The following is a 26,103-nucleotide window of genomic DNA, read 5'->3' on the forward strand; positions in this document are numbered from 1 at the left end:
AATTGTAACTAATACTAATAGTAATTTTTTATGAGGTGATGAATTCAATTCAGCAACAGTCACTTGGGACTTTACTTATAGTTAGCTTGTTGTATGTGTGTCCTAGAATTTAAACGACCTAGGGTCTATTTTTAGTTTAGTGAATTTTAGTGATTAGTTAATGCATCCAGTTCATCTGATTAGAATTACTTAACACTAACAATTGATTATTGTATAACCATAACAATGTTACAACTTAATGATTTGATGGAAAAGAGAAAAACTGTACTGAGTTGCAGTTTAATATTTTTTACTATGAAGTATTCCCCTGCTTGTCCTGCATGTTTTCTAATGGCTGGTTTTTCTTTTTTCTCTTTTTTGTTTTACAGCAAGCGTGGCTTTGAAGTGCGATCATTTGGAACAGGAACACATGTAAAGCTGCCTGGGCCTGCTCCAGACAAGCCCAACGTCTATGATTTCAAAACCACTTATGAACAGATGTATAATGACCTTGTTAAGAAGGACAAAGAACTGTATCCGCAGGCAGGAGAGAGTGGTGTATAAACAAAAATGAGGGTTTGGGGAGGGGAAGGGGCATACTGGCATCCACTCTGCCTGCTCATTTTGAAGTATACCTGTGTGATAAAATTTGTCACTTGGGTGAGGTTCTACCTTGATGTCACCAGGCCTGATGTCCAAATACAGGAGAGGTGAGCCCTTCAGAGGATGCTATAAACAGTACAGGTTAGAGAAGATAGCAGTCACATCTGCACTGCCCAGAGTCGCCCAACCAGGCATGGGAATGTTTAGCACTAGATGAGGAATTCTCTCATTGCGTGCATTTTTTTGGTATGGAAGAGATTGCTTTCTGTGCAGTTTTATTAGAATCTGAAATGTCTGTCAGAGGCACAGTGTTGCCAGCATTAAGGTTTTAAACAGTTGAGCTTTAGATTAAGTGATAGATCTTTGTTAGAGTAGGTACCAACATTGGAAATGACCTTCTTGTGCAGGAACCCAAATGACCTCTTGGAGGACATCTTTCAGAAATGCAGCTGTTCTCTTAACCCTTTGACTACCTCATTTTATTTTTATGCAATATTCAGTTGAGGTAGTACCTATTTTGGCTTAACTTGAAATCTCTCTCAGAATATTTGCTTATGGCAATTATATTGCTTATATAATTTGGCACTATTAAATTAGTATACCAAAATGGGTGCTATTTTTAACACTGTTTGCATGTAATTATCATAATGGTTTTATGAGTTCTTTAGAATTTACCACAAATCGTTGTTCCCAGTGGGTAAAAATACTTTACATCAGTGTTTCCCAAACTCGGTCCTGGGGACCCCATGTGGCTGCAGATTTTTGTTCCAACCAGCTTCTGTTTTTACTTGAACTCCTGGGCTAATTAAGTGAACTGATATTTCCTCAAGTTCTGTGTTTAGGGAACAATATAGAAGTTAGAAAACTAAGTGTGCTTAAAAAAAAATAATGTACCAATTATATAGGAATACATTAAACCCTAGTTTATCGCGGTTAATCCGTTGCAGACTCTACTGTGATAAATGAATTTCCGCGAAGTAGGATTCTTTATTTAGAAATCTAATATTTTTGCAGTTAGAGCATAGAAAACCTGTTTTACAACCTTCTAAATACATTTTTTAACATTATTAGAGCCCTCTAGACATGAAATAACAGCCTTTAGTCAAAAGTTTAAACTGTGCTCCATGTCAAGACAGAGATGGCAGTTCTCACAATTAAAAGAATGCAAACATACCTTCCTCTTCAAAGAAGTGCGCGTCAGGAGCAGAGAATGTCAGAGAGAGAGAGAGAAAAGTAAACAATCAAAAATCAATAGGGCTGTTGGGCTTTTAAGTGGAAGCACCACAAGGAAGGGATCAATGTGAAGGGAGTCTTTCAGCATTTTTAGAGGAGCGTCCGTATCTTCTAAGCAAACAGCCCCTCTGCTCGCACCCCCTCCGTCATGAGCAGAGAATGTCCGAGAGAGTGAGAAAGGCAGAGAAAAGCAAACCATCAAAAAGCATGTACCATAAAATTAAAAGACCCATTGTCCGCAGAAATCCACGAACCAGCGAAACATCCGTGATATATATTTAGATATGCTTACATTTAAAATCCGCGATGAAGTGAGGCCGTGAAAGTCGTAGTGTGATATAGCGAGGGATCACTGTAACGCATTTTATTTTTTTTAATAGTATTTTCATCTTGATTTTCATTCTACTTTTCTAGATCTAATTGTTTAATCCATTTTTTTACTAATTAGTGGGTCTGATTCTAAAGTAGTTGCAGCCTTTGATTATTCAGTGTTTGCCTGGGTGTCTGATCTGCTTATTTTAAATTGTCATTATTAAGATACAACAAAGGGGAGAAACTGAACAGAAAAAGGGCAAAGTATAATGAAATCAACAAAAGATTTAAGCATTTAAATCAATAGCAAAAGTAGAAATATTTCTAAATGTCGTATAAATGTAAGTCATGCTGCTGTGCTTTTCTGAATGTCGAATAAAAGGAAAAAAAAAAAAAGCTAATGAGATTACTGTTATAAGGTATTGTCACTGATTAGGAATCCGGTTGGAACAAAAACCTACAGCCACATGGTGTCCCCAGGAACGAGTTTGGGAAACGCTGCTTTACTGAAGTGGTGGAAGTGAATGGATTACAGATGTAGTTTGCCGTAAACCTTTATTTGTAAAATAAATTCTTGTAAGCATTGTAGAATGTTCCACTCCAGATTGTTTCTCTTCCATAAACTGTTTTCTATGGTTAGTTTTGGTTTCTAGATAACATTTTGTGGTTATGTTTTGTCTCTATCCTAACCACTCCATTGCACCTGCTCCCACTTTTTCTTGGCTTTTTGTCAAGATTGTGGAGTTAGGGCATCAAGTAACTAATCTGGTATAGATGAGGTGTCTTTAGCTGTAAAATGCAAAGCACAGTCCTAAGTTTCAGTGTTCTGAACTTTTTTCTTTAGGTGATATGTATTAAGCTCCCCTCTGGAATACTGATTTTGGCTTTGAGGGTGGAATGATGACCATTAATGAGCCAAATGCATTGCAGATACTATTTGCACTGTTTTCTTGCTGTCCTTGTTTGTAAATCCTCTTGAACTAAAAAAACTGCAGGTGTTTAGGTAAGAATTTGCTTAAGGCTTAGGTTACCATTTAACAATCAACTGCAGTGTATAGTCAATAATCGTGAATTAGGGTAGAAAGATTGAAAAATTCACATTTTACTGTATCTTGTTACAGCAGTGCTCAGTCTTGTCTCTGAGCAGCCATTTGGAGAGTAAAAGAAGGAAATTAAAATTGGCTTAACCTATGCTGCTAGGTGACTACTTGCTGAAAGGGACACTGATACAAGAGCAAAGCTCATTTGTAGGTATCTTTTTTATTTTAAATTCTGTCCTTGAAAATAATAGGTATCAAGTACTTGTTGAGTATGTACAAATACTATTCTAGAAAAGCTTTTATCAACTCCATACTCTACCTTTTCTTTATGCCAATCTGAAATTTTTCAGTCATGTTTATATGGAGATCAGCCCACTAAAGCACAACCATGGATTATGTTGGTGAAAACTAAGAAATTATTTTGTGTACTTGCAGCAAAGGCATGTAATTCAGGTAGATTGCCAGGAGCAGTTCTTGATAAAATGATAAAGTATTCATGATCAGCATGTCTCACGGTCATGGATGCTTTTGGAGGCAATTCTTGGAAGGTCAAGGTTTACTAACCTGGAGGGTTCCCTCTCTCTTCTAAAGAGTATTTATGTAATTATTTCCAACAGTTTTGCCAATATTTAAAATAAAACCGTAAGCCAGTAATTTTGAGCTTGAGGTGGAGAACCAGCATGGCATTCATAACCTAAGCTGGAGTTCACACTTGCTATATACCGGTGGTTCTCGGCCCAAACACGTTACAGGGTGCCACAAGGTGACCGGCAATAATTATGAAATAGCAACAAAATACGTAAACTTTACAGCAGGGATCTAAAACTTGAGGCCTTGGGGATCTTTTTGAATTCAGCTTGCTTCATCAATATTCTAGATGTTCTATACTGCCAGCAATAACTTTTCTTAAAGGCCCCCTTTATGTCAATCATATATAGATTGTATCTGTGCAGTATAATTTATCTGTATTACACTTACACCTGGCAATGAAATTTGTCTCTATTATCCACAACTCCCAGCAGAGATTGGATGGACTCCACACATACTGACAGCAGTTTGGGGTTAGTGGTGTCTTGCTATGTGTGTTAGTGTGATGGCAAATATTTCAGTTTTTTATGAAGGAATTGTTAGGTTCACATTTTTAAAGCAGCATAGGCTTCAAGTCTGGCTACACTTTTGTGACTTTTGAGCACTGTCATAGCATTACATGATAATTTTTTTTTTTCCCTGCGTTTTATGTGAATAGAAAAAATATTTCCATGTGTATTAAAATATGGCTGTGGCCAATGGAAATGACTGAATGCTGAATTCAGAGGATAATGATGTAGCTTCTGTAGTCATGAACGTTTGTGGCATCAAATTCATAGTATTAGGTTTAAACTGACTGATACAGGTTTTTTTTTTTCCCCCAAAAAATACTTAATCCATGTTGTTCATTTTAAGCTGAATCTGAATTAGTCATAAGCAACTTTTTTTCCTGTGGAGACAGATTGTTTTGGTAATGGTTATTTATGCAAAAAGCCTAGTTTTATGTTATACTAGCCACAGCACCACTGTAATGACAGATTTTTTAAAAAATGTTCTATCTTCTGCCCTATGTGTGTTTTCAGCATGTGTTTGTATGTCTTTTCAACCACACATTCCCAAAAGCCTGCCTCTCACACTCTTTCAAAATGCTGTTCTTGCCTTCTGTCCAGTTTTATTTTCACCTTTGAAAGCGCTTTTTTCAGCATGACCCATGCGCCTTTACTTCTCCTCGTCCTTTTCAAGCTCAAATGTCCTATTTTGTCCAGTCCCTCTTAGCAATGTTGTAACAAATGTTTTTATTATATAGCAGCTTAGGGAATTCAAGCACTAGTTTTTAAAAACTTGAGTAAAAGCAAGCAGTTTAATTGGCCTCTTTTATATTGTGTTTTAAAAAAAAAAAATAAAATAAAAAATTCGGGCAGTGTAATGGCATTGATAGCAAGCATGCTTTTGTTAACTTCAATTTCAAGCAAGTGCAAAAGACTAGAAAAAGTACAGAATGGTAATTATGGCTTTTGTAGTGGGGCCTCGCATCCTCATGGTACATTGGGGATCCTTGGAGGAAAAAATGTTAAACTGCTGCTGTATATTGTGGTAGTATAACCGAGTGTGGGGAGACCATCCAATATGTAAGCGTATGCCTTGGACACAGTTTTTAAATTTCTGCTGGTGTCTGAAAGATGTCCTGATCCGTTTTATCAAGGTATACGAATTTTGACATCCCTAGGTATGCCTTAGCATAGCTCCCTTTGGTTAGGACAATAAAAGGTTAACTTAATTACATACTATGTATCCCTGGTACCTGCACAACTTCTGGAGCTTCTGCTTTAGCCTCATACTTGCAGCACTGTGCGTCTAAGGTGTGTTTTAACCTGCTTTCAAGAATGAATGTGATTTCTATCTGAACTAGAATTTTACGTGTACTTGGATTTCAGTTTTGCTTTTGAGTTGTTTTGTAAGGTATCCTGCATAGGAACAGGCACGGTGATAACTGCTCATTCACTTCCAGATTAATGTAAGAATTGCCATTTTTGTTTTACCCAAATACCAACAAATGCCATTGTCAATGACAGTAAATTTTTCGTGGCCCAGTGATTACTGCCGGATTTATTTGAGGGAGGTTTGAAATGTCCATTCATATGGACTTTTGACTTTGTTCCCTATGGGATGTTTTCCATCTCCTCCGGAATCTTATTCTGCTCTTCAAAAAATCTACCTGAAAGTTTGAGTTAAAGGCCATCATGGAGACAACAAATGAATGTTAAAGTAACCCTGGTGCTTGCTTGTGAGTGAATCTCACTCTCTCTCTAACCCCAACCCCTGAATGAGTACTAAAAAGTGCTCTACCTCATTTTTATCTGGATCATCGGGCAGAAAACTTCATGAAGTTGGAAGATTGTCTGTCTTGTTGACCACACAACAATATAAAGCTGTCCTGAAGTGATTTGCCCAGTTTTGGGCGTATATACAAAAATGTTTGGGTTATGTCTTTCAAAATCTCAGATGTTGCCCCAAGTGCAAATTGAGAAACTAGTTGTCTTCTTCCTGACAGTGCTCTTGCTTATTGAGCCACCAAGACAATTCTTTTCATTGGTGCCTCTGGGGTCAACCTTTTAGATGCCTGACCTGGCCCCTTATGATTTGTGGCTGTTCTCCAAAATCAAGGCTGTTGTGTGGAAAATACTTCAAGGACTGAGAGACAAATGGAATGATCAAGACAAGTGGAACTCTCATAATGTTCTGTATTTGTCATTTGTAGGTTTGTGTATAGTACTTGTGGATGCTGCACTAGACTCGGCAGTGGAAGCCTGTCCCCTTATTATTGGTTTTCTAATGGACCAATTCTGTCGACTGCAACAGTATTAGACACTAAGGCCATTTTTTGATGAGCCAATTTCTCTTGTGCTTAGGTACGTTGATTGCAGCCTGAGGTTTATTTTCTTATGTTTAGTCATCCTGTCTTGGTAATGCTTTTTAAAAACTGAGAATGTTTAGTTTGTGTTTTAGATTGTTTTGTGTTTAGACTTTTTCAAAGTATATCCTGGTATTTCTAGTATCCCTATCCATTGACCCCCCAGGAATTTGAGGGAAAAGTTCTGGGCTATGTTAAGACAAAAAAATCTTAATTTTCACTTTTTTCAGTCTTTTTTCTAGTCTGCAAGAGTAGCATAGTTTTTTCTTCCTGTTCTGCAGGGTTGTATTTCAAATGTGTTTGTACACTATATGTCATTAGTAAGGCTGTCTGGAAACAAAGCTGGTGTTAAGAGTTGCCTAGGTTCATTATAGTTAAGCTTTATTGGCTCATTGCCGTGATCTTAAGACTGTTTCAGTAAAATGTCAAGTTGTCTTCTAGTTTGGTTGATTTGTTCAGGAATGTTAACTGCATTGAGGACTTAGTCCTCATTCAACCACATTTTGTGTTTGTACACTTGAAGGCATAGTATTACGTTCACTTCCACTACATTTTGTTTATAGCTGTACTGTAAAATGTGCCTGTCAAAGGGTTAATTGTCAATCTTTATGTGGTCTTTAAGAAGAGTAGCATCTAAGTTCTAAGTGACTTTTTTTATATAAAAAAACACGAGTGTTTCGTTCAAGTGACGGATTGAACTCTGATTAAAGCATTCCTGAAATTACCTGCTGCTGCATTTGCCTCTAAAGCAGAGGTGTCAAACTCCAGGCCTGGAGGGCCGCAGTGGCTGCAGGTTTTCAATGAACTCCTTTTTCCTTCATTCTAATAGCCCTGTTTTTAAAGATTCAGTCCTCTGAATTGATTTATTTCTTTATTAAATAGTACCCAAACAGAAATGAGATGTGAAACGAGCCACCAGATGACCAGCTAAATTGGGACTACAAACTCCAAACAGTTTCTTAATGAGAAGCTGATTCTTGCTGTTAATTAAGCCCGTTATTGAATATCATGACTTGTTGGTCTCATTCTGCCACAGCAGACATTTTCAAAACTGCTGATTTTCTGTTTTTCCTAAGAACACTGTCAAAATGTTTTGGTGACCTGAGAGATCAAACTTACTGAGACCTTCACCTTTCTTTATTTTCAGATATTGTGTGATGGGCACAGGTGAGCTGGTTGTGTGGTGGCTTGTGTTGTGTCTCATTGTTTACCTACTAATTAAGGGGGGAAAAAAACTAAGGGGCTGGACTCAAGTTAAAGTATATTAGCAGCAAAAGCTGATCACTAATTAAGAAGATGGTTAGAATGAAAACCTTCAGCTACTGCGGCCCTCCAGGACTGGAGTTTGACACCCCTGCTCTACAGTGTACTTGGGTGTTGAGCATTAAGGCTGTGCACATCTGAATAATGCCCTGGTCTCCTTTTAACTTTTTTTTTAAATTGTAAAGATTCAAAATCTGCATCCAGCCAGGTTTTGGGTTTTACTGGGCCTTCTGCTTTTCTGAAATCTAGTATATTTGGCCAGAGTGCAGCATAGCATCCCTTTGTTGAACAGTTCAGTTTTAGACTTGTTGAATATTCTACCTCAGGATAGATATTCAACTGTTAAGTCTAATTACAAGACAAAACCATTTTCAAAGTCCATAGTGCTGATGTTTATTTTGAACCAAACTGGCTCTAATGAAGGTGCCGGAGGTTGCATGAAGTTATGCAGCATACTTTATGCAAACACATTTGACTTTAATTCTGACATGTCCAAGTTAAATATCACACTCTTGACATTTAGACTCAATACCAGACATTGTCATTGCACCAAACCATTTTAGTATTTTTTGCTTGGATTTTCTAAAGCTTTTCTGCAAAGTACTAATGTATCAAACTATCTAATATGTAGGGAAGATCAGGTTTGGCATTACTTTCCCCAAAAAGTCTATTTTTGAAATGTCAGTAGTTTAAAAGGGACCAATTTCTTGCCACAATGTCAACCATGTCACATTTTGGCACTCCTCACTCTTCCATGCAGTGATGGGGGAATAGGTTTTCATTATTGGATTTCAAGGTATACAATGCTATAGAGCAGCCAGTATTTGTCTGTTACAGATGTGCGTAAAGTGATTGCTCTGCATGTAAATTACAATGCTACTTCTGAAAATTTTTGAGCTGCTGAAAACAGTATTGAGAAAATTATGCCAGCACTTGGTCTCTATGGATTAATATAGACAAGAAGGAATAAGATGTGTAATAAGGCATGTCGTAATTTTTATTTTGAATTTCTTTGAGGAAAGTGAGTGTTGCTTTAGCTTGCTTGTTCAAGCAGCAGATATTAAAATGGTTTGGTACAGTGTTGGCCAAATTATTATAATATTTTGGTTTTCTGCAGTTTTTGTCGATTCAAAGCTAAACATTACCAATATGGTGCATTATTATATGACATGCAATTCTTCGTATTTGTAGTTACTTATGTAAAACACAAACCAAATAGGTTTTCAACATATATTTAGATCCTTGAGTCCAGTCCCATAACTGAGAAAGGAGCCGTGTTTCCAGGACTTGTAGACATTGATCCTGGCGCATCGTTCCTTCCACGATGTGGAGACGACTCACGCCGTGAACACTGATGGCATCCCAAACCATCAAAGTGGGTACTTAACTGTCTAACACAATCTGGGTGGAATTCCTCACCAGGACGTCGGCGCACAAATTGAGCACGGTCCTCAAGGACATGCATCGAACTTTCATCTGAAAAAACAACCTGTTTAAAAAAAAAAAAAAAATTTCAATGTGTGTTCAGTTATTTATTTAGTTAATTAGATTTTAGATAATTGTCACAAAATTATTGAAAATATTCCAGATGTGTTCTGAAGCAATTCTTACCTTTGACCAGTCTTGTGTAGTCCAGTCAGAATACTTTTTCGCCCAGTCCAACCTCTTCCTCTTCATTGTCGTCGTAAGAAGAGGTTTTTTCAAGGGCCGAAATGCCTTCAAACCGGCTGTAAAAAGCCGGCAACGCACTGTCCTTGAACTGGCTGCAACTCCATGATCCTGCCACATCTATTTCGGTAGCTTTGAGGAGGCTTTCCTGTGATGGAGACAGATGTTGACCAGCCTCCAGTCATCTCTGGATGTTGATAGGCGGTTCCTGCCGCACGAACCTTCACGTTTTGGAGAGAATCCTTGGTTGCCTTTCAACTTCCTTCGACAAATACTGACAAATGCTTGAGAAAAAACAAGTTTCTTAGCAATTTCCACCTGGGTCATAGTCGTTTCTTCCAGCAAAACTCTAACCTGGCCTTTTTTTCGTGGGCTGATGTCGCTTTTTTAACTCATTCTTGCTTTCGTACAAGTTCCAGAGAAGATTCGCGTCAAACTTCCGCAAAAACTAAATTTGTGTGTTAGAATTTTTTTGCATGTGCTGGCTTATTTATATATAAGCTCAAACCGTTTTAAAAGGTGTGCAGAAATAGCGAAAATGTCATGTTGTAAAGTTGTCTTCAAAACACAGAAATAGGACAAATTTTAATCCCTTTGTGTCACAAAAAATATTTTCAGACAAAGACATACAAAAACAATTCTTAATCATATTAATATCCATTTGCAACACAATCTGAGTGATAATAGTGAAAATACTAACGACATCATTTGATTCAGATAGAAAATTTATGATAAACTTCTCAAAGATCAAATATAATAATTTGGCCAACACTGCATATGCTCACTTACCCTGGTAGGCTTGTAAGTGAAGCTCATATGTCATACGTTGATCTTTTCCATTAATGAGTCATCTGGCTACCATCTAGTGTAAAAGACATCATTGTAAACAATATGAAATGGGGCCAATCCTGTTCAAAGCTCTCTGTAGTAAAGTAATACTTTTGTGTACACATTTTGGGTTGGTTTAACTGATTTTTGCCAGAATGTAAAATCCACATCTGTTTTGTTATGGATTGCCAGATGCTCACTGTGTTGCGGCATTTGGCATCTTTTTTTTTTTTTTGGTAACTTTTTTTTCTCCATGTAAATGTCACGGTTATGCCCTGCTGAGACATACTATTAATGGAAACAGAAGGTACTGAGAGCCTTCACAGTGTCACTTGTTTTTGAAGCTGTTGAGTACCTGTGCAGAGTTCAGATTCTGGAAGGTAAGTTTCAATAAATTACAAGTATATGTTGACTGACTGGTAGTTTATTGCTTTGTTATAGAGGGTGGCAGAGGGACTGCTTATCTTGCTGAATCGTGGCAGCTTGCAAGTAATAAAATTATAAAAGAAAGCAGCCATAATTATACAGCCATACATGTCAAAAATGTAGACAAACCAACTGAGTACAGATTATGGTTAGAGATTAGAATTTACATCTAAACTTTTCTGACACTTCTGGAAAAGCTTTCAACGCTCTGAAAGTTGTATCTTGGGCTAAGCTGATTCTTGAAACTTGTCTCAAAAGGCAGACAACACATTTATGTAATAGCACCATATTGACAAACTATTTAATAATATGCTGCTTTAACCACAGTCTTGATAAATTTAAAAACAATCAGTTCAATTTTCTTGCAAAAAATATCAATGTTGTGATTGTCTTTGGAGATCTAACAGATTTTATAATATGGCCATTTAAAAAAATAGCCATTTTCCATTTGAACTGGTGAGAGTTAAGATGGCTAAAGATTATTTGAATGAGATATAAATGGCCATATGTAAAAGAATGGAGCATGGCCTAGGACCAGAAGCGTAGTAGGTTGTCCCTTTTTTTTTTTTTTTTTTTTCTTTAAACCAATTCAATTTCAGACTGTCTTTGTAGGATGAAGCAAAAGGCATGAGCCAATCCTGCAGTGCTAATCCTTTGCAGGGCAACATTGCATACATGTGTACTGGGGCTAGTGTAGAGTACAATGAACATTATACACAAGTCTTTTTTGAGTGGGGGGTGAGAGAGAGATTAGAAGCATGCACTGATAAGCACATTGCTGCACCCACCACACGACAAACCTCTCTCTAACTCCCACTCAAAAAAGACTTGTGTATAATGTTCATTGTATTCTACACAATTCCCAGTACGCCTTAAGGTTGCCGGTTCGAATCCTGTAAATGCCCAAAGGGACTCTGTTCTGTTGGGCCCTTGAGCAAAAGGCCCTTAACCTGCAATTGCTCTGTCCTGGGTATGACGTTAATCTGCATCCATCCCTGCATGTAGGCCCTCCAACCTGTAGGGAAAAACTTGGGGGTTGCTGGCAGAATTGGCACATCAGCCACCATAAAAAGCCTCACACTGTTCCACTCCATCTGAACTGCAATTAAATACTTATTCCAGAGTAATATGCATTTGGTACCTATTCTAAGGTGTTGCAATATAAGTAGCAGATGCTTATTTTAGCACTTCGGTAGGATGGTTGTGTTGGAGTGGTTTTAGCAATTAAAATTACTGAACTTTCCAGAACTCGCTTCCAAAATGACAGGGTTGAAGCTCCGGAGAATTACTGATGTGCATTGGCACTGTCCCTTTTGTTGTAAGGGAAGGAAATATATTAAAGTAGTTGTTCTTGGTTAAGTAGTTTTTATCCGCCTCAAATTATGCATACATTACAATATGTAGTGAAATCCGTAGTTGCAATGCTTCAGAACTCTGCATTTAAGAGGAATATAAAATCTATACATAAATATCAATAAAATCTTTATGGCGAGTTTAGTAGAATGCATTATCATAGAATTATGAAACGTGATAAGTAACTTAATAACTTGGTGCAAGCCTTAGATGTTGTCTAGCATAACGTCTGCCCAAATCCTCTTCTCTTTTGGCTGCCATTTCTTACTGCTTTCAACAAATTGTCAAGGAATTTGCTGTGAATTCCCAATGTTACTGATACAGCTGGACATTTTAAACTGCTAATAGACAAGGCTTTACAGCTACTTGGTTTAGCTCGCACTAGCTGTTTTTTTTTTTTTTCTCAATTCCTGCCATTGGCTGGATTTCTGAGCCTTTCTTGGGTTAATTACTGTCTTTGTTTTTTTAACATTCAAGTTTTTCTCCACTTTCATGTTTCAAAGGAATGGTAGCAAATGTCACGAGCAGATGAGTTTCCACCAGCTTACTTGTAAAGGCTATGTTGAATACTGGCTATTATCAAAACAGCTGCCTGGTGAGTACATGGGCACGAATGGAACTGAATAAGCATCTCCTATTTCAGACAAATTGTAATTTGCAGTGAGGCCTGCTGTTTAATCTTCAATTTGAAGGGAAGATGGATGCAATTAAGGGAGCAGACTTAATGAATATGTGGAATAAAAATGAAAAGTTCTTAAGGCAAGACTTCCTCGTTAAATTTTATAGTGACTTAATTTTCTTCCAGTCTTACTATAATGGCTTTTGCCTGTACAATATCTTAGCAGCACTGTTAAATTTGTGTGTATTTCCAGGGAAATTCACAAGACTTTCCAGTCAGCTTTTTTTTTTTTTTTTTTTGTAGAAACAGGAGGTCATTGCTTTCCTGCTTAGTCCACTAAAAAGCAATTGAGGTTTACCTTAATTTTTGATCAATATAAAATACAAATTAAATTCATTAAACATACATTGCATCTCTCCAAATACAAAACAACCACACATGCCATTTATAACTTAAATATTCAAAACTGTTTAATCAGATGAAAGGATGTCATCTTGGCCAATTCAACAAGTGTTTTCTTTTCCTTATTGCTACACTGGGGACTACCACTTTGAGGGAGCCACTAGAAAATGTGTTTCCTAAGTATCAGCAATATGCAATTGAATGGATTGTCTTCTGCCATATGTAAAAACTATATAAAAGTTGTTTAATGGCATGGTTATAATGTACAGGGTGAGCCAAATGAAGTACCACATTTCTCAAGGTCATTGAGGGCGGTAGAGGCAGCTGAGTGGACTGGGGTCCTTTGATAGGCAAGCCCTTCTAGTTTTCAGTTGGCAACATGCCTTGGTCCGGTGTGCACCATGCTTACGCTGTTGAAAACAACAAATTCATCACTACAGCGCACCTTCTGAATGCATTTCAGCATTCCTTCTAACGGTGATGTCAATTCTTCAGTTGGTGGCTACATTTAGACAGACGGGTACAACATTGAACAGAAAATCTCAAGTCCACACTCGGACTGTATGAACGCCTGAAAGCATCCAGGCTGTAAGGGCATCAATTTTGCAGTTTCCTAGATGTTCAGCATGCAAATATGCTTCTGCCTTAAGCATTTTCAACACTTTTTTGACAAGGATTTTGCACGAGGACCTTTAATTTCTAACCATACAAAATGATGGTAGTTCAGGAACTCACTGGGAGAGCATTTTGTAAAATGAGATGCTGTTATGTGCAGAGTCAAGACATTTTCATTTACATGGTTGTGTAAATATACATAACTTCTGCTACTGGGTCGAAACTAACCTTTGTGAACTTCATCAGAGATCTCTGGACTGTGAGTGTTTTACAGTTTGGTGCACTGCATTGCATTGTAGGCCCTTGCTTTTTTGAGGAGGGAGGAGCAACGGTCACCGTTACTTTGAAAATGCCTAGAGAACTTATTTTGGCCCCAACTGAAGGAAATGGATGTGGTGGATCCTTGGTTTGAACAGGATGGCGCACCATATCATGCAGGTTTTGCAGGAGATGGTTTTTGGGGAAGCTGATCTCCCTGTGTGGTGATGTTGGGGTTGCCTTCACGTTTGCCTGATCTCACTCTGCAATTTCTTTGGGGTTATTCAAGTCAAAGGTGTAGACATACCAATCTCAAAACCTTGAAGCCCTCAAGGATGCTATTTGCCACAATCACCAGTATTTCTCTTGAAATGCCAGAAAGAGTCATGCAAGTGTCGCCATAAAATCGCCAGTATTCCACTTGAAATGCCAGAACGAGTCATGCAAGTGTTCAGAAATCGTCTCAAAAGAGTATATTGCTAATTATGGCCACCACCTTGAGGCCATCGTTTTTAAAATGCGGTGAAAAAAAAAATCTATTTTGTATACCCTTTCTTGTCATGAAATTTTATCTTGTAGCGTTTTTGTAGAATAAACATTTGAAATGTGATACTTCTTTTTGGATCACCTTGTGTTATATACAGTGCTTTGCTAAACTGTCACATTTCTGAATATGTAAAATGATACATGTGTCAATGGAGGTAAAATAAGAGCATCTAATGCCACTAGGTATGAATAGCATTGAAACCAACAGACACCGTTCCTACTCCATGTAAAACTGTAATGCTCTTAATCAATAGTTGTTCATTTCTTATGGCCTTGAATTTGTCTCGTTCTCGATATCCAAAACTTTCCAAAAAGCAATTGCCTGTGTGTTTGCCTTCCCACCAAGTTGAGGTGAAATATTTTGGTAAGGACACCAAATGAATGAGTAGGAGGAATTCAATATTTGTCTTCAAGGAGAAACTTTGCATTTTACCTAAGCTCATTAAATAAAGTATAGACCCACAATGGTCAGAACACATACCAGAATGACTAAAAAGAAATAAAATTAAAAAGAAAAAACTGACTTGGCAATCCCAGTGAAGCATTATACAGGCATATTGTCCCCAGTAGTGTTTCTTGGCATGCTGAAAGTCCTCCATGTGTCTGAGAGAGATTGTGCAAGCAATGTTCATAATGGCACTCGGATTTGTCTTCATTCTCTCCTCCTTTTTTTTTTTTTTTTTTTAAAATACTACTTCTAAGTGGGTCCACAGTACATCCCATAACTGAGCCTAGCTTGTTGATTAATTGTGCCTCTGTTGAAGTAATGTGACCCCAGCACACCACAGTGTAGAAAATTACACTGGCCATCATAGTTCTAGAAGATGTAAAGGATGTCACCACTCACATTAAAGGAGTGCAATCGCCTAAGAAAAAAGCCTCCCCTACCCTTCCTCTGTGTTATGAGACCTGTCCAACCTGTGATTGATGTGGACACCCAAGTAATTGTTGGAGTGTACTATATCTACATCCACTTCCTGAATAGGGAATGAGTGTAGAGGCACTTTTGGGAAAGTTCCATGGTTTTCTTGATCGGTTGCAAGCTGGTCTGCACCTGAAAAACAACTAAAGTTCTCCATCTGATTTCTATACTGTGACTCATCCCCTTATTAAGACACTGTAGTAGTGCAGAGTCAGCTCAGACTTTATGCATGTGATGTAACCAAGTGTTACATGAATAGTCGTGAGTGAAGAGGAAGGAGATGGGAATGTTCCTTGTGCTGCACCAGTGTTGCTCACATCCATATAACAGAAACGGTGCCCAAGTCTCACAAACAGCAGTCAGCTCCACAGGTAATACACCTTTCAGGATACCATAGGCTCATCTTCCTATCCCTGTGTTTAACCCTTAACAGAAATGGCTAGATTGTATTAAACAATGGATAAATTGAAAAACATTTTCAGTGATTACCTTTTTAAAGGAGATTGTAGCTTTTATGAAAAGGAAACCCTGTATTAAATGGGTGGTTTGTAAATGTTAATATGTAGTTTTCCCTTAAAGCCAAAAAAGATGGAATCAAAGGAAAAACTAGGCAGAAAGTTACCATCCGTCAAGCAGCAAAGCATAATGCAATGAAACAATCACTTTTTTTCTTATGTGCACCTGTATTGTTTCTTTCACTGATTTAAAATCTTTCCTAAATGTGTGAAGTATAAAATGCATATAGTATGCTCTACATTTTTTTTGCTCTAAAATTTTTGTTGCTTGAAGAATGAAGGAACACCTTATTGCTGCTATGTCAAACCATTGGTTTGATATACTACGAAGGTTGAAGTTGAGTTAGACTACAGAATTGATGTGTGATACAAGGGTCACATACTATTTATAAGATTAAGAAGAAAAAACAAGTGCCTTTAAAATTGGCTTAGATTAATTCTTTAACCTTTCCATGAAATTTTTTGAATCACCTTCAATTCCATTGCAATGTTATTGCACCTGTGTCATTTCCCTAGATATGATGGTAGTTACACCCCTGCAAACCTTGTGATACCATAGCTGAGCAGTTAAGTAATGCAGCATAGTCTGCAAGATGTTAACTAGTACTGTATTATCTAGATCACCCAGGTGTTCTGTTAGGGTTGTTTGTGCTTCTCCAGTGCAATCTTGGCTAAATCACATACTCAATTCAGTGTTGTGTTTTTTAAAGCATTTCTTCGTTGTGTCCAGGCTCGGAGTGTGTATTGCATGCTACCAATCTAAGTCGTGCATCTTTGCAGTTCAGTAAGAAAACCATAGAACAAGCAAATTCCATGCAGTGACCAAGCTACATTTCAAATTCGGGGCTCTAAACGTGTGAAGTGTAAAATCTTAAATACAGGGTGGTCCAGATCTAATTATGCAGATCCAGATTGTCTGGATGACTGTGATTTATGCGTGGATGATTCCAGTTCAGCACAAAGATGATTCTTCATGTCGTCGGTTTTCACACTTCTTGATGGTCCGGGATTTTTCAGGTGATTTTCTATGTAATCAAATTAAGATATAGCATAATGAAAATTGCATAATTAGATCTGGATCACCCTATAGAACATTTGTCAAAGTTGGTGACCTTTGTCTTGTGTGCTGCTTTATGCAGGAGTATTTTTTTTTTTTTTTTTTACTCTCTTCAGGGTCTTTTTAGAACCCCTTTTCAAACCATTTAATGTGTGTCAGTTTCAGACTGAGATTTATCACAGTCGCATAGACTGAAATAATTGAATATATTTGCCTGCATGATCCACTACTTTCTGATTTGAAGCCTGTTATAATTTGATCATAAGGGCTGAGCATCCACCACCATCCCAGTCCCCTATTTGGAGATAGTTTACCTTTTTTGACATCTTATTGGAGCCATATCTGATAATGGAAGCAATAGACTGCAACAAAGGTTTGCCCCATTATCGGCCATTTACTTTTGCCTGTGAGCAGTGGAATTTTTTTATATTGTGCTATTATGTGATTCCCTGGTATGCTCCAAGTTGAAGCATGTCATACATATAGAGTAAAGGGGTTACTAATCCACTGTTTTTCTGTTTTTCTTCATTCCTGCTTATACCTCCACACTTGGTTCTCCATTTTTTGTAACCTGCTCTGCTATCCTCAAAAAAAAAAAATATATATATTTATACACACACATATACAGACAGACAACATAAAAGTAAGGAGGCAGGGTAATGTTTATTTTTAGTTAGATTAAGAACGCTGCATGAGCCCTACATCAGTTCTTGAAGCCTTTTAGTCCCAGAGTTTGTGAGGGGGTCTCCAGTTAGCGAAGTGTCTGTGTGTTGGCTCGGTCTCTGTAATCAAACAGATGGCACATCACAAACATTAGCACTGCATTTTATGAATCCTGTACCCAATGGCATGTAACAAAGATACCAACTGCTTGGACACACTTCACTGCGTACATCCAACAGAGTGTAGCTCCTGGACAACTATGTGTCTGTCCGGGTGCCGTGTGTCTGTCATTCCATCAGATGGCACATCACAAACATTCATAGCAATGCATTTTATTAATACACGTTTGTGAGGCTCCTTCTATTCGAATAACAAATGCAAAGCATTTTTATTACTACATGCATTACAGAATACATTGTAATAGATGGTGAATTGCAAACAGGCTAAATTTATTACTTTACTTTTAGCCTGTCTTAGATATGTAACAGAGCTACTCTTCCATAAAGGAATATTCCACACAAAGATTTTTTGTGTTCCTTTCTCCCACTTTGTATTGCTGATCAGGAAAATTTTTTAATCTCATGCGGAATGGAAAGAATAGTTTAGAGGCAATAGTGACCATGGTAACACGTGTGAAAAACGTCCATGGGGGCAGGAATTCTTGAAGTCTGTTACCCCATGTCATTATGCTGTAAATGTGTGTAATATGCATGCTAAAATACTGTTACGTGCACCCCCCCATTCCAAAAAAGGTTGGAATGCTGTGTAAAATGTAAACAGAATGCAATGTTTTGCAAATCTCATAAACCCATACTTTTATTTACAGTAGAACACAGAAATAATATCTAATGTTGAAAGTGAGAAAATGTGCCACTTTAAGAACAGAGTAAGGTCATTTTGAATTTGATGGCAGCTACCCATTTCAAAGTTGGGATAGGGCTGTGTTTACTACTGTGTAGCGCTCCCTCTTCTTTTAACAGTCCTTAAACATCTGGGAACTATGAAGACCAGTTGCCATGCTGCTGTTATAGATGCACTATGCAGTTTAGCATTGTCTTGCTGAAAAATACAAGGCCTTCCCTGAAAAAGATGTCTGCATTGGAGCATGTATTTCCGCTAAGAGCTGTATATACCTTTCAGCATTGATGGTGCCTTTCCAGATGTGCAGGCTGCCAATTCCATAGGCACTAATGCACCACCACACCATCAGATATGCAGGCTTTTGAACTTTGCACTGATAAGAAGCTGGATGGTCCCTCTCCCCTTTAGTTCAGACAACACATTGTCCATGTTTTCCGAAAATTTAGAATATTGATTTGTCTGACCACAGAACAGTTTTCCACTTTGCCTCAATCTATATTAAATAAGCTTTGGCCCAGAGAAGATAGTGGCTTTTCTGGGTCATGTTTGCATATGGTCTCTGCATGACAGAGCTTAAACCTGCAATTGTGCATGGCACACTGAACTGTGTTCACAGACGGTGATTTCTAGGAGTGTTCCTGAGTCCATGCAGTGATTTTCATGACAGAACCAGGCCTGTTGTTAATGCAGTGCCACCCGAGGGCCCAAAGATCACAGAAATCCAGTATTGATTTTTCAGCCTTGTCCCTTGGAAATTTCTCCCGATTTTCTGAATCTTTTGGTGATATGTACTGTAGTTGATGAGATATTCAAAGTCTTTGCAATTTTACGCTGAGGAACATTATTCTGAAATTGGTCCACAATTTGTAGACCCAGTTTTTCAAAGATTGGTGAACCTCTGCCCATCTTTTCTTCTGAGAGACTGTCTCTCTAAGATGCTCTTTTTATACCCAATCATGTTTCTGACCTTTTGCCAGTTATCCTAATTAGTTGCAAAATGTTCCTCCAGCTGTTTCCTTTTAGTACCACTTTTGTTACCATTGTCCCAACTTTTTTTGAGATGTGTTGCTGCCATCACTTTCAAAATAAGCTAATATTCCAACTTTCAACATTTGATATGTTTTCTATGTCCTGTTCTGAATAAAATATAGGTTTGAAATATTCAAATTTATTGCATTTTGTTTATTTACACTTTACACAGCATCCCAACATTTTTGGAATTGATGTACTTACTTCCTCAGCAGTTATTGACACACACATAAACAAGAAATCTAAAGCTTCATGGGATTGACTTTTTTAATTGAAGAACTACCTCTCCCTCCCCTTTATTGGTCAAGAGTCCTGTCTTCAGTTCAGATAATTTTTTCTCCATACTGTATGAAAACATGAGATTAAAAATTGTTCTCGGTCACAACTGCAAAGTGCATGGGGTAAGTAACATAATAAAGAATTTTTTTTTTTTTGAGTATTCATTAAAGGAGGACACAACCCTGCATGGAATGCCATCGTAGTGCAACATGGCAAATGTGTGTCCTTAATTGATAGATCTTTTGTGTTATTACCAAGGTGGGTGCCTTTGTACTCCATGATATAAATTATAATTAGCCGGTAACATTTTCTCTTACTTTTAGTCGCACCATTGGTATTGCTCCTTGTGAATATTGGTGAGCGGAATATGATGGCCTGAATGTTGGGTGATGACATTCACAGTGGCGCATTCTGTTTACTGACTGCTGTTAGATGAGATGATTTAATCAGTCGTTCTGTTTATTAATCCATGTAATACAAAAAATGTGAGTATGCGTCTTTAGTAGTATATTGTTGTGCTACTACAATGTCATTTGATAACTTCCTTGCCTTTATTTAACTTCATAAGTTTATGCGGTTTACCATTACGATTAAATAATTTTTTATCAATGTTGACCAGAGTGTTAGGAGTGGCATGCTGGCCAGTGGAATGGTGCAACTTCTCATTATTTCCAGAATGAGGGGGTTTCATAAAAATCTGAGTTGAGTTTTCCCATTCTCACGTATTTTTCTTAAGCAATAGGTTGATTGGCGTGTCTAAATTAGTGGGTTAGTGTTTGTATGTTTGTGAGTGCTCCTTGTGTTGGACCTCTTGAGTACACTGCTGCCATGACAGACATCACCTTCTTGACTTGGGTAAGGAAGTTTGAAATGGGTAGTTTGGTCATTGTGCAACTGACTCAGGAGTTTGAGTTTTATCCCCTTTTGCACTAAAGTTGGGGTTTATTTTGTGTTTAAAACAAGAATTATTTTTCAAGCACAACTCTATGTAAAATTTCCAACCTGAAATATAGGTTAATTATGCAGAAAAATTAGCCACTGCTTCCAATGTGGAAAGACACATTGTTAAAAACCTTACTTCTGAAAGCAATAAAAAATAATCTTAAGAGGAGTTTGTGTTTGGCTTATACCATTGTGTTCCATATATATATTTTATTTTTGTGATAACATTTTGTAAAATAAAGTCCTTAATAAATCATTATTCATAATATAGAAGTATGTTTTTATAAAGACATTCATATTTTAGAGGAGTCTTGATTTCAGAGCTGCGCGGATTGATAATTCTCTGCATGTCATCCGTGGCAACTTTCTTGCCAATAAAGAATAGTCCAAAGGCAAATGCTCATCTGAGGACAAAGTGTTCAGTAAGCATGGCTTATATTCATAGCTGTTTGGTACTGATTTTTCTAATGACCTTTTAAACCGACAGAAAACCCTCATCAGAAAAATATTCCAAACAGTTCAGCATCAGCTGTGTTCAGACATCCAACACTCACTGTGTGGGTGGACTCGGGCTTAAGCGTGATGAGCAATTTCAAGTTGGTTTTACTACCTTAAAGCAAACACAAACTTGATGATCTGTACCCTGTGAGACCCAACTCAACAAAGTACACTTTAAGCATGTCGTACCACTATTAAACAGTCCAAACTGCTTTTAACAAGGCCTAAAAAACATTGATCATTATAGAAAGCCACCTGTCCTGTTGTGATCCGTACCATTCACGTTTTGTGTCCTGAGGAAAGCGCTCCATTGTCTGACCTATGTCGAATGCATTGCTGAGTTTCATGACGCTAGTCTGCTTACCCTGCTGAGGCTTTTAATGATGGCCTACCGTGTGGACTGCAGATAAGGACTTCAAGTTGAAAGAAGCCAATGATTTTTTTTTCTTCTTCATGGCAGGAGGATGAAGGCCTGCAGTGCTACAACTGTGAAATGAAGTGGGTGTGGAAACAGGTTAATGCGCAACGTTTTAGACATGCCGGGAAGTTCCTAAGTTGGATTAATTTCTCTTATTTACTCAGCAGCTCAAATTGGACTGTTAATATTTAACCATAGATCTTGGGACTTCATAATTATGACAGGCACCTAAATGACCCCTGGTACATTTACGTATTTGGCTGATGCCTTTATCCAAAGCGACTTTTCATGTTTATGACACAATTGGTTACATTTCTTTTTCTAATTAGAGCACAGGCAGGTCAAGTGACTTGCTCAAGGTCACTCAGTGGCAGGATTTGAACCAACAACCTCGGGGTTTGAAGTCCAAATCTTTAACCACTACACTCCCTGCCTGTATGTTTCATGAGTCCTCAGTGAGACCCCTCTGTTTCAGGTGGTGACCCAAACAACTGCTGCTGCTGGTTTCAGAGGACTTTTGGTTGTGATATCTACAGGTTCCATGACAGATACATGGATTGAGTACTTTTAGTGGACAGTAAACAGTCCAGCTGATATGTATGTGTCTATTGAGTGACAATTCTCTGCCAGTGGTGATGAATTGACTGAATTTTTGTAAAAGGCAAATAGTTGCTACACTCTCCTCCACGTAATATTGAAAGCTCATCAGCATAGCACTAGCTGCTGCAAATCAATGACAGATCCTTGAGTTTTTCACAGATTTCGAAGTATACCATTGTTGATAATAAAAACTGCAGTTAAGTTTGCAACAGTGAATTGCTGTAGCTCATCTACAGTTGACCTTGTGTGATGTTTGTAGAAAACGTCCATGTTTCTCAAAGAGCCATCTTTAGGTTCTCTTTGGTGGAATGATGTTTCTTGTTCGCCTGTGATTCCTTAATATTACCTGGCCTGGAGGGGAAAAAGGACCACACTTGCAGTTCCAGTCACATTATATAAAAGCTTGGCCCACCCGAGGTCAGTCAGTTACTGCTTAAAGTTGTCCAGAAGTAACACTCTGTTCTGTAAATATGTCTTCTGTATGGACATATGGGAGCCATCTATAGATCTGTCAACTGTGGACATTGCAGGCCAGCCCAATACTTTATAGCTAAGAATGAATCCGTGTCTAATGAGCCCGTCGTCCTCCCTGAAGGGCACAGTCACACACGACTGCCCTGCATCATTTAATGGAGCAGTTTACTTGTGTGAATGGCAGAAGTCCTTACCTAAGTGACCCATGGCCCTCCTTAGGGGGTATGCCCTATCAAAATGAGCAGAGTGCACAGGTTTTGCTGGGTGTTCATTGTTTTTGTCAACAGTACCAGTTTCTTCCTTAATTCAGAACTCTCAGATATACACAGAATGGTATCCTGCACATGCTGGACCGCAACAAGCGCATCAAGCCACGGCCGGAGCGCTTCCAGAGCTGCAAAGATCAGTTTGACCTTGTGATCACTTGTGAAGAGCGAGTCTATGACCAGGTGCTAGAAGGTAAATGGGAGCAGATTGCAGTGGAAGAGAGACTGACGTGCTTCATGACGGTGTGCATTACTTTTGTTTATTTACTTTTTTTTTTCTTTTTCTTTTTTTCCATCTTTTCTCTTAGATTTGAACTCTCGGGAACAGGAGACTTTTCAGCCGGTGCATGTCATTAATGTAGACATTCAGGATAACCATGAAGAGGCCACATTAGGCGCATTCCTCATCTGTGAGCTTTGCCAATGTGTAAGTAGTCTTAGCCTTAACTTTTGGACATCTCACGTATTCCTGCATTAAATGGGTGAAAAAAATTGCTTTTGCTCAGTCTTTATTTTTTCTGCTATATAATTCTAGCTGTGATTCCACCTAAGATGGGTTGAAATCGAAGTAATCAATATAGACCTTAGTGTTTTTTTTTTTTTTGGCTGCATGCCTTGTCCGTTTGGTCTGGTATAATACACGTCCAATCCATTTCCCTTGCGGTTGCTGATTCCATTTTTTGGACCGACCCCCCAATTTTGGCCACTTCTCGCCACTGCTTGTCATCCTGACCATTCTTCCAGTTGAAGTATTTTGCTGGAGTAATGTGGCGGTCAACACTACTGCATTGGCCTGGCTTAGCGACTATAGCCTGGGAATGTTGTGTTTTTGGTGCTGGTTTCCTGGCATGTGCATTGATTTATCATTCTTTTCACTTACTCATCCATTGTCCACTATGTAAAGGTACTGTATCAGTCATTAGTATTACAGCTATAAACTTGGTTCACATGCCCAGAGGAGGTGCAAGAAAGTTGACCAGAATAGGCCGATAAGACCATTTTTCTTGCTTGGAATTTTTATTATTCTGTATTGTTTGTATTTGTAGCCTTCTATTTATTTCCTGTTTTTCAAATTTTCCTAATCCTGGAAATGGAATGGACACACAACTACAAGGACACTTGTCCTTTTATTAATGTGGAAGGTGAAACTGTATTTTTGTGTTTTTTTTCCCCAGATTCAGCACACTGAGGATATGGATAATGAAATTGATGAACTTCTACAGGAATTTGAAGAAAAAAGCAGCCGTCCTTTCCTGCACACGGTCTGCTTTTACTGAAAGGTGACCTCAAGCTCCATTTCCACTCTCCAGCTGGGTGACCCCAGCCCTCTTTCTGCACTCTGTGACCAAAAGGAAAAAAAAAAAAAACTCAAATTGAATGGCTGGGCTGGACTGTGTCTTGTGGTGAAAAGAAGGTGGTGGTCCTTGTCTTCTAATGGTGCACGTGAGCTACTAGATGAGCTGCCCCAGTATCTGACCAAAAACAGCAGACTTTGCTAAATGCCTTTGACCCCCTCCCCACCCCAGTAATGGAAATGGTAAGTTCAGTGGGCACAGGGACACATTGAATGTGCAGTTGATTTTCAAACATTACCCCTAAAGGAGCCCCATGTGTGGGCATGGACTCTGTGTCGGGTTGCAATGTGGACATTTGAGCTTGGAGCAGCCTTGGTGCACTTTGTGTGTCCCAGCTCACTATCAAGTGTGGATGCGAGCACTTAATACCTCTGTTGACCAGCTCATACACCGTCTAAGGAGACAGCTGCTATGGTAGGCTTCTCGATGAAATTGTGAGAAAGGGTGAGGCCCACTCACTGTCTGCCTCATATTTATGCATCCCTTTTTAAGACCTCTGCAGAATTCCTCTGCACATCTGAAAGTTGTGTGTGTGGGAAGCAGAAGTAAATGAGTTGAGTTGGAGCAGGTTGAGTGTTTGGTTTGCCATCAATCTGTCTCCATGTATATATGAACTATTGAGCTGACAGATGTGGAGGGAAGCTTGGTTTGACCTGTAAAACTTGGCTTCTCTATATTTAAACTGGATTTCTTGGAAAGTGATATCCATGCAGTTCACTGCTTTCCAGGAAGAGAATAGCGAGCGGGGGAATAATGTATGTGGACGTGTGTGTACATAAATAAAACTTCTATGAAACAGAAACACTTGTACTTCCCAGTGGTTCATTTTTGCACTACTTTCTGCCTAGGACCTCCAACATTGTCCCGTGTTGAACAGTTTTTCATTTCCATGTTTAATTTCCTGCAGGAAAGCAGATTGTGGCAGTTTGCTGAGGAAAATTAGAAATTTCATTCATGAATTTGTAAGCCTTCTGACCTTGGACACAAATGTAAACAGCACTGTCATAACGGAAGCAATGAAGTGGCGTCCATTTACCACCCACTCTATGGGAAAGGGGGGTGTGATAACTCGGTTTTCAGTTTTTTACCTTCAGTAATGCTGGTAATTTTAAAGCAATGAACAAGACCCAAGTGATGCCAAGTTTAATATCGGTTGAGTGAGAGAATCTTTTTTGCTTCCCAGCCGGGATGCCAGGAAGAAGAAAAGTGCAGGCCATTGAGTTTAGTAGCAAAGCAAGCAGGGGGGAACCCCCTAGTATAATAATTCTTTAGACTTTATATAACACTTTCCTCATTACTCAAAGGAGTGGGGAGCCACTTAAACTACCACCAGTGTGTAGCACCCACCGGGATGATGTGACGGCAGCAATTTTTGTGCCAGTATGCTAACCACACAATAGCTGGTAGGTGGTGATTGAGATCGGGGATGATTGGGGGAAAGATGGGCAATTTAGCCAGGACATTGGGATACACCCCACTCTTTACAAAGGATGCCAGGAATCTTTAATGACCACAGAGAATCGGGACCTCAAGCGAAGTCCAGAGCCATTTTTACATTACAGAGTTCTCGTCACTGCACTGGGACATTGGAATCCACACTCGGAGCACAAGGTAAGCGCCCCCTGCTGTCTCGGCAAATC

At 38.5% G+C, this 26,103-nt stretch overlaps 1 protein-coding gene across 1 annotated transcript in view; it reads left to right on the forward strand.

Annotated features, from left to right (window-relative positions):
* The window catches only part of ssu72 (SSU72 homolog, RNA polymerase II CTD phosphatase), a 44,908-nt gene extending 19,643 nt beyond the window's left edge, over nucleotides 1-25,265 (forward strand). Inside the window, exons 2-5 of the mRNA XM_039756022.1 lie at nucleotides 369-512; nucleotides 23,162-23,301; nucleotides 23,417-23,535; nucleotides 24,284-25,265. Coding sequence (XP_039611956.1) covers nucleotides 369-512; nucleotides 23,162-23,301; nucleotides 23,417-23,535; nucleotides 24,284-24,385 — 505 coding nt within the window. The 3' untranslated portion in view covers nucleotides 24,386-25,265. The remainder of the gene's footprint in view (nucleotides 1-368; nucleotides 513-23,161; nucleotides 23,302-23,416; nucleotides 23,536-24,283) is intronic.
* Nucleotides 25,266-26,103: the final 838 nt, after the last annotated feature.

The sequence above is a fragment of the Polypterus senegalus genome, chromosome 6, assembly GCF_016835505.1.
Source record: "Polypterus senegalus isolate Bchr_013 chromosome 6, ASM1683550v1, whole genome shotgun sequence".
Lineage (NCBI taxonomy): Eukaryota > Metazoa > Chordata > Cladistia > Polypteriformes > Polypteridae > Polypterus > Polypterus senegalus.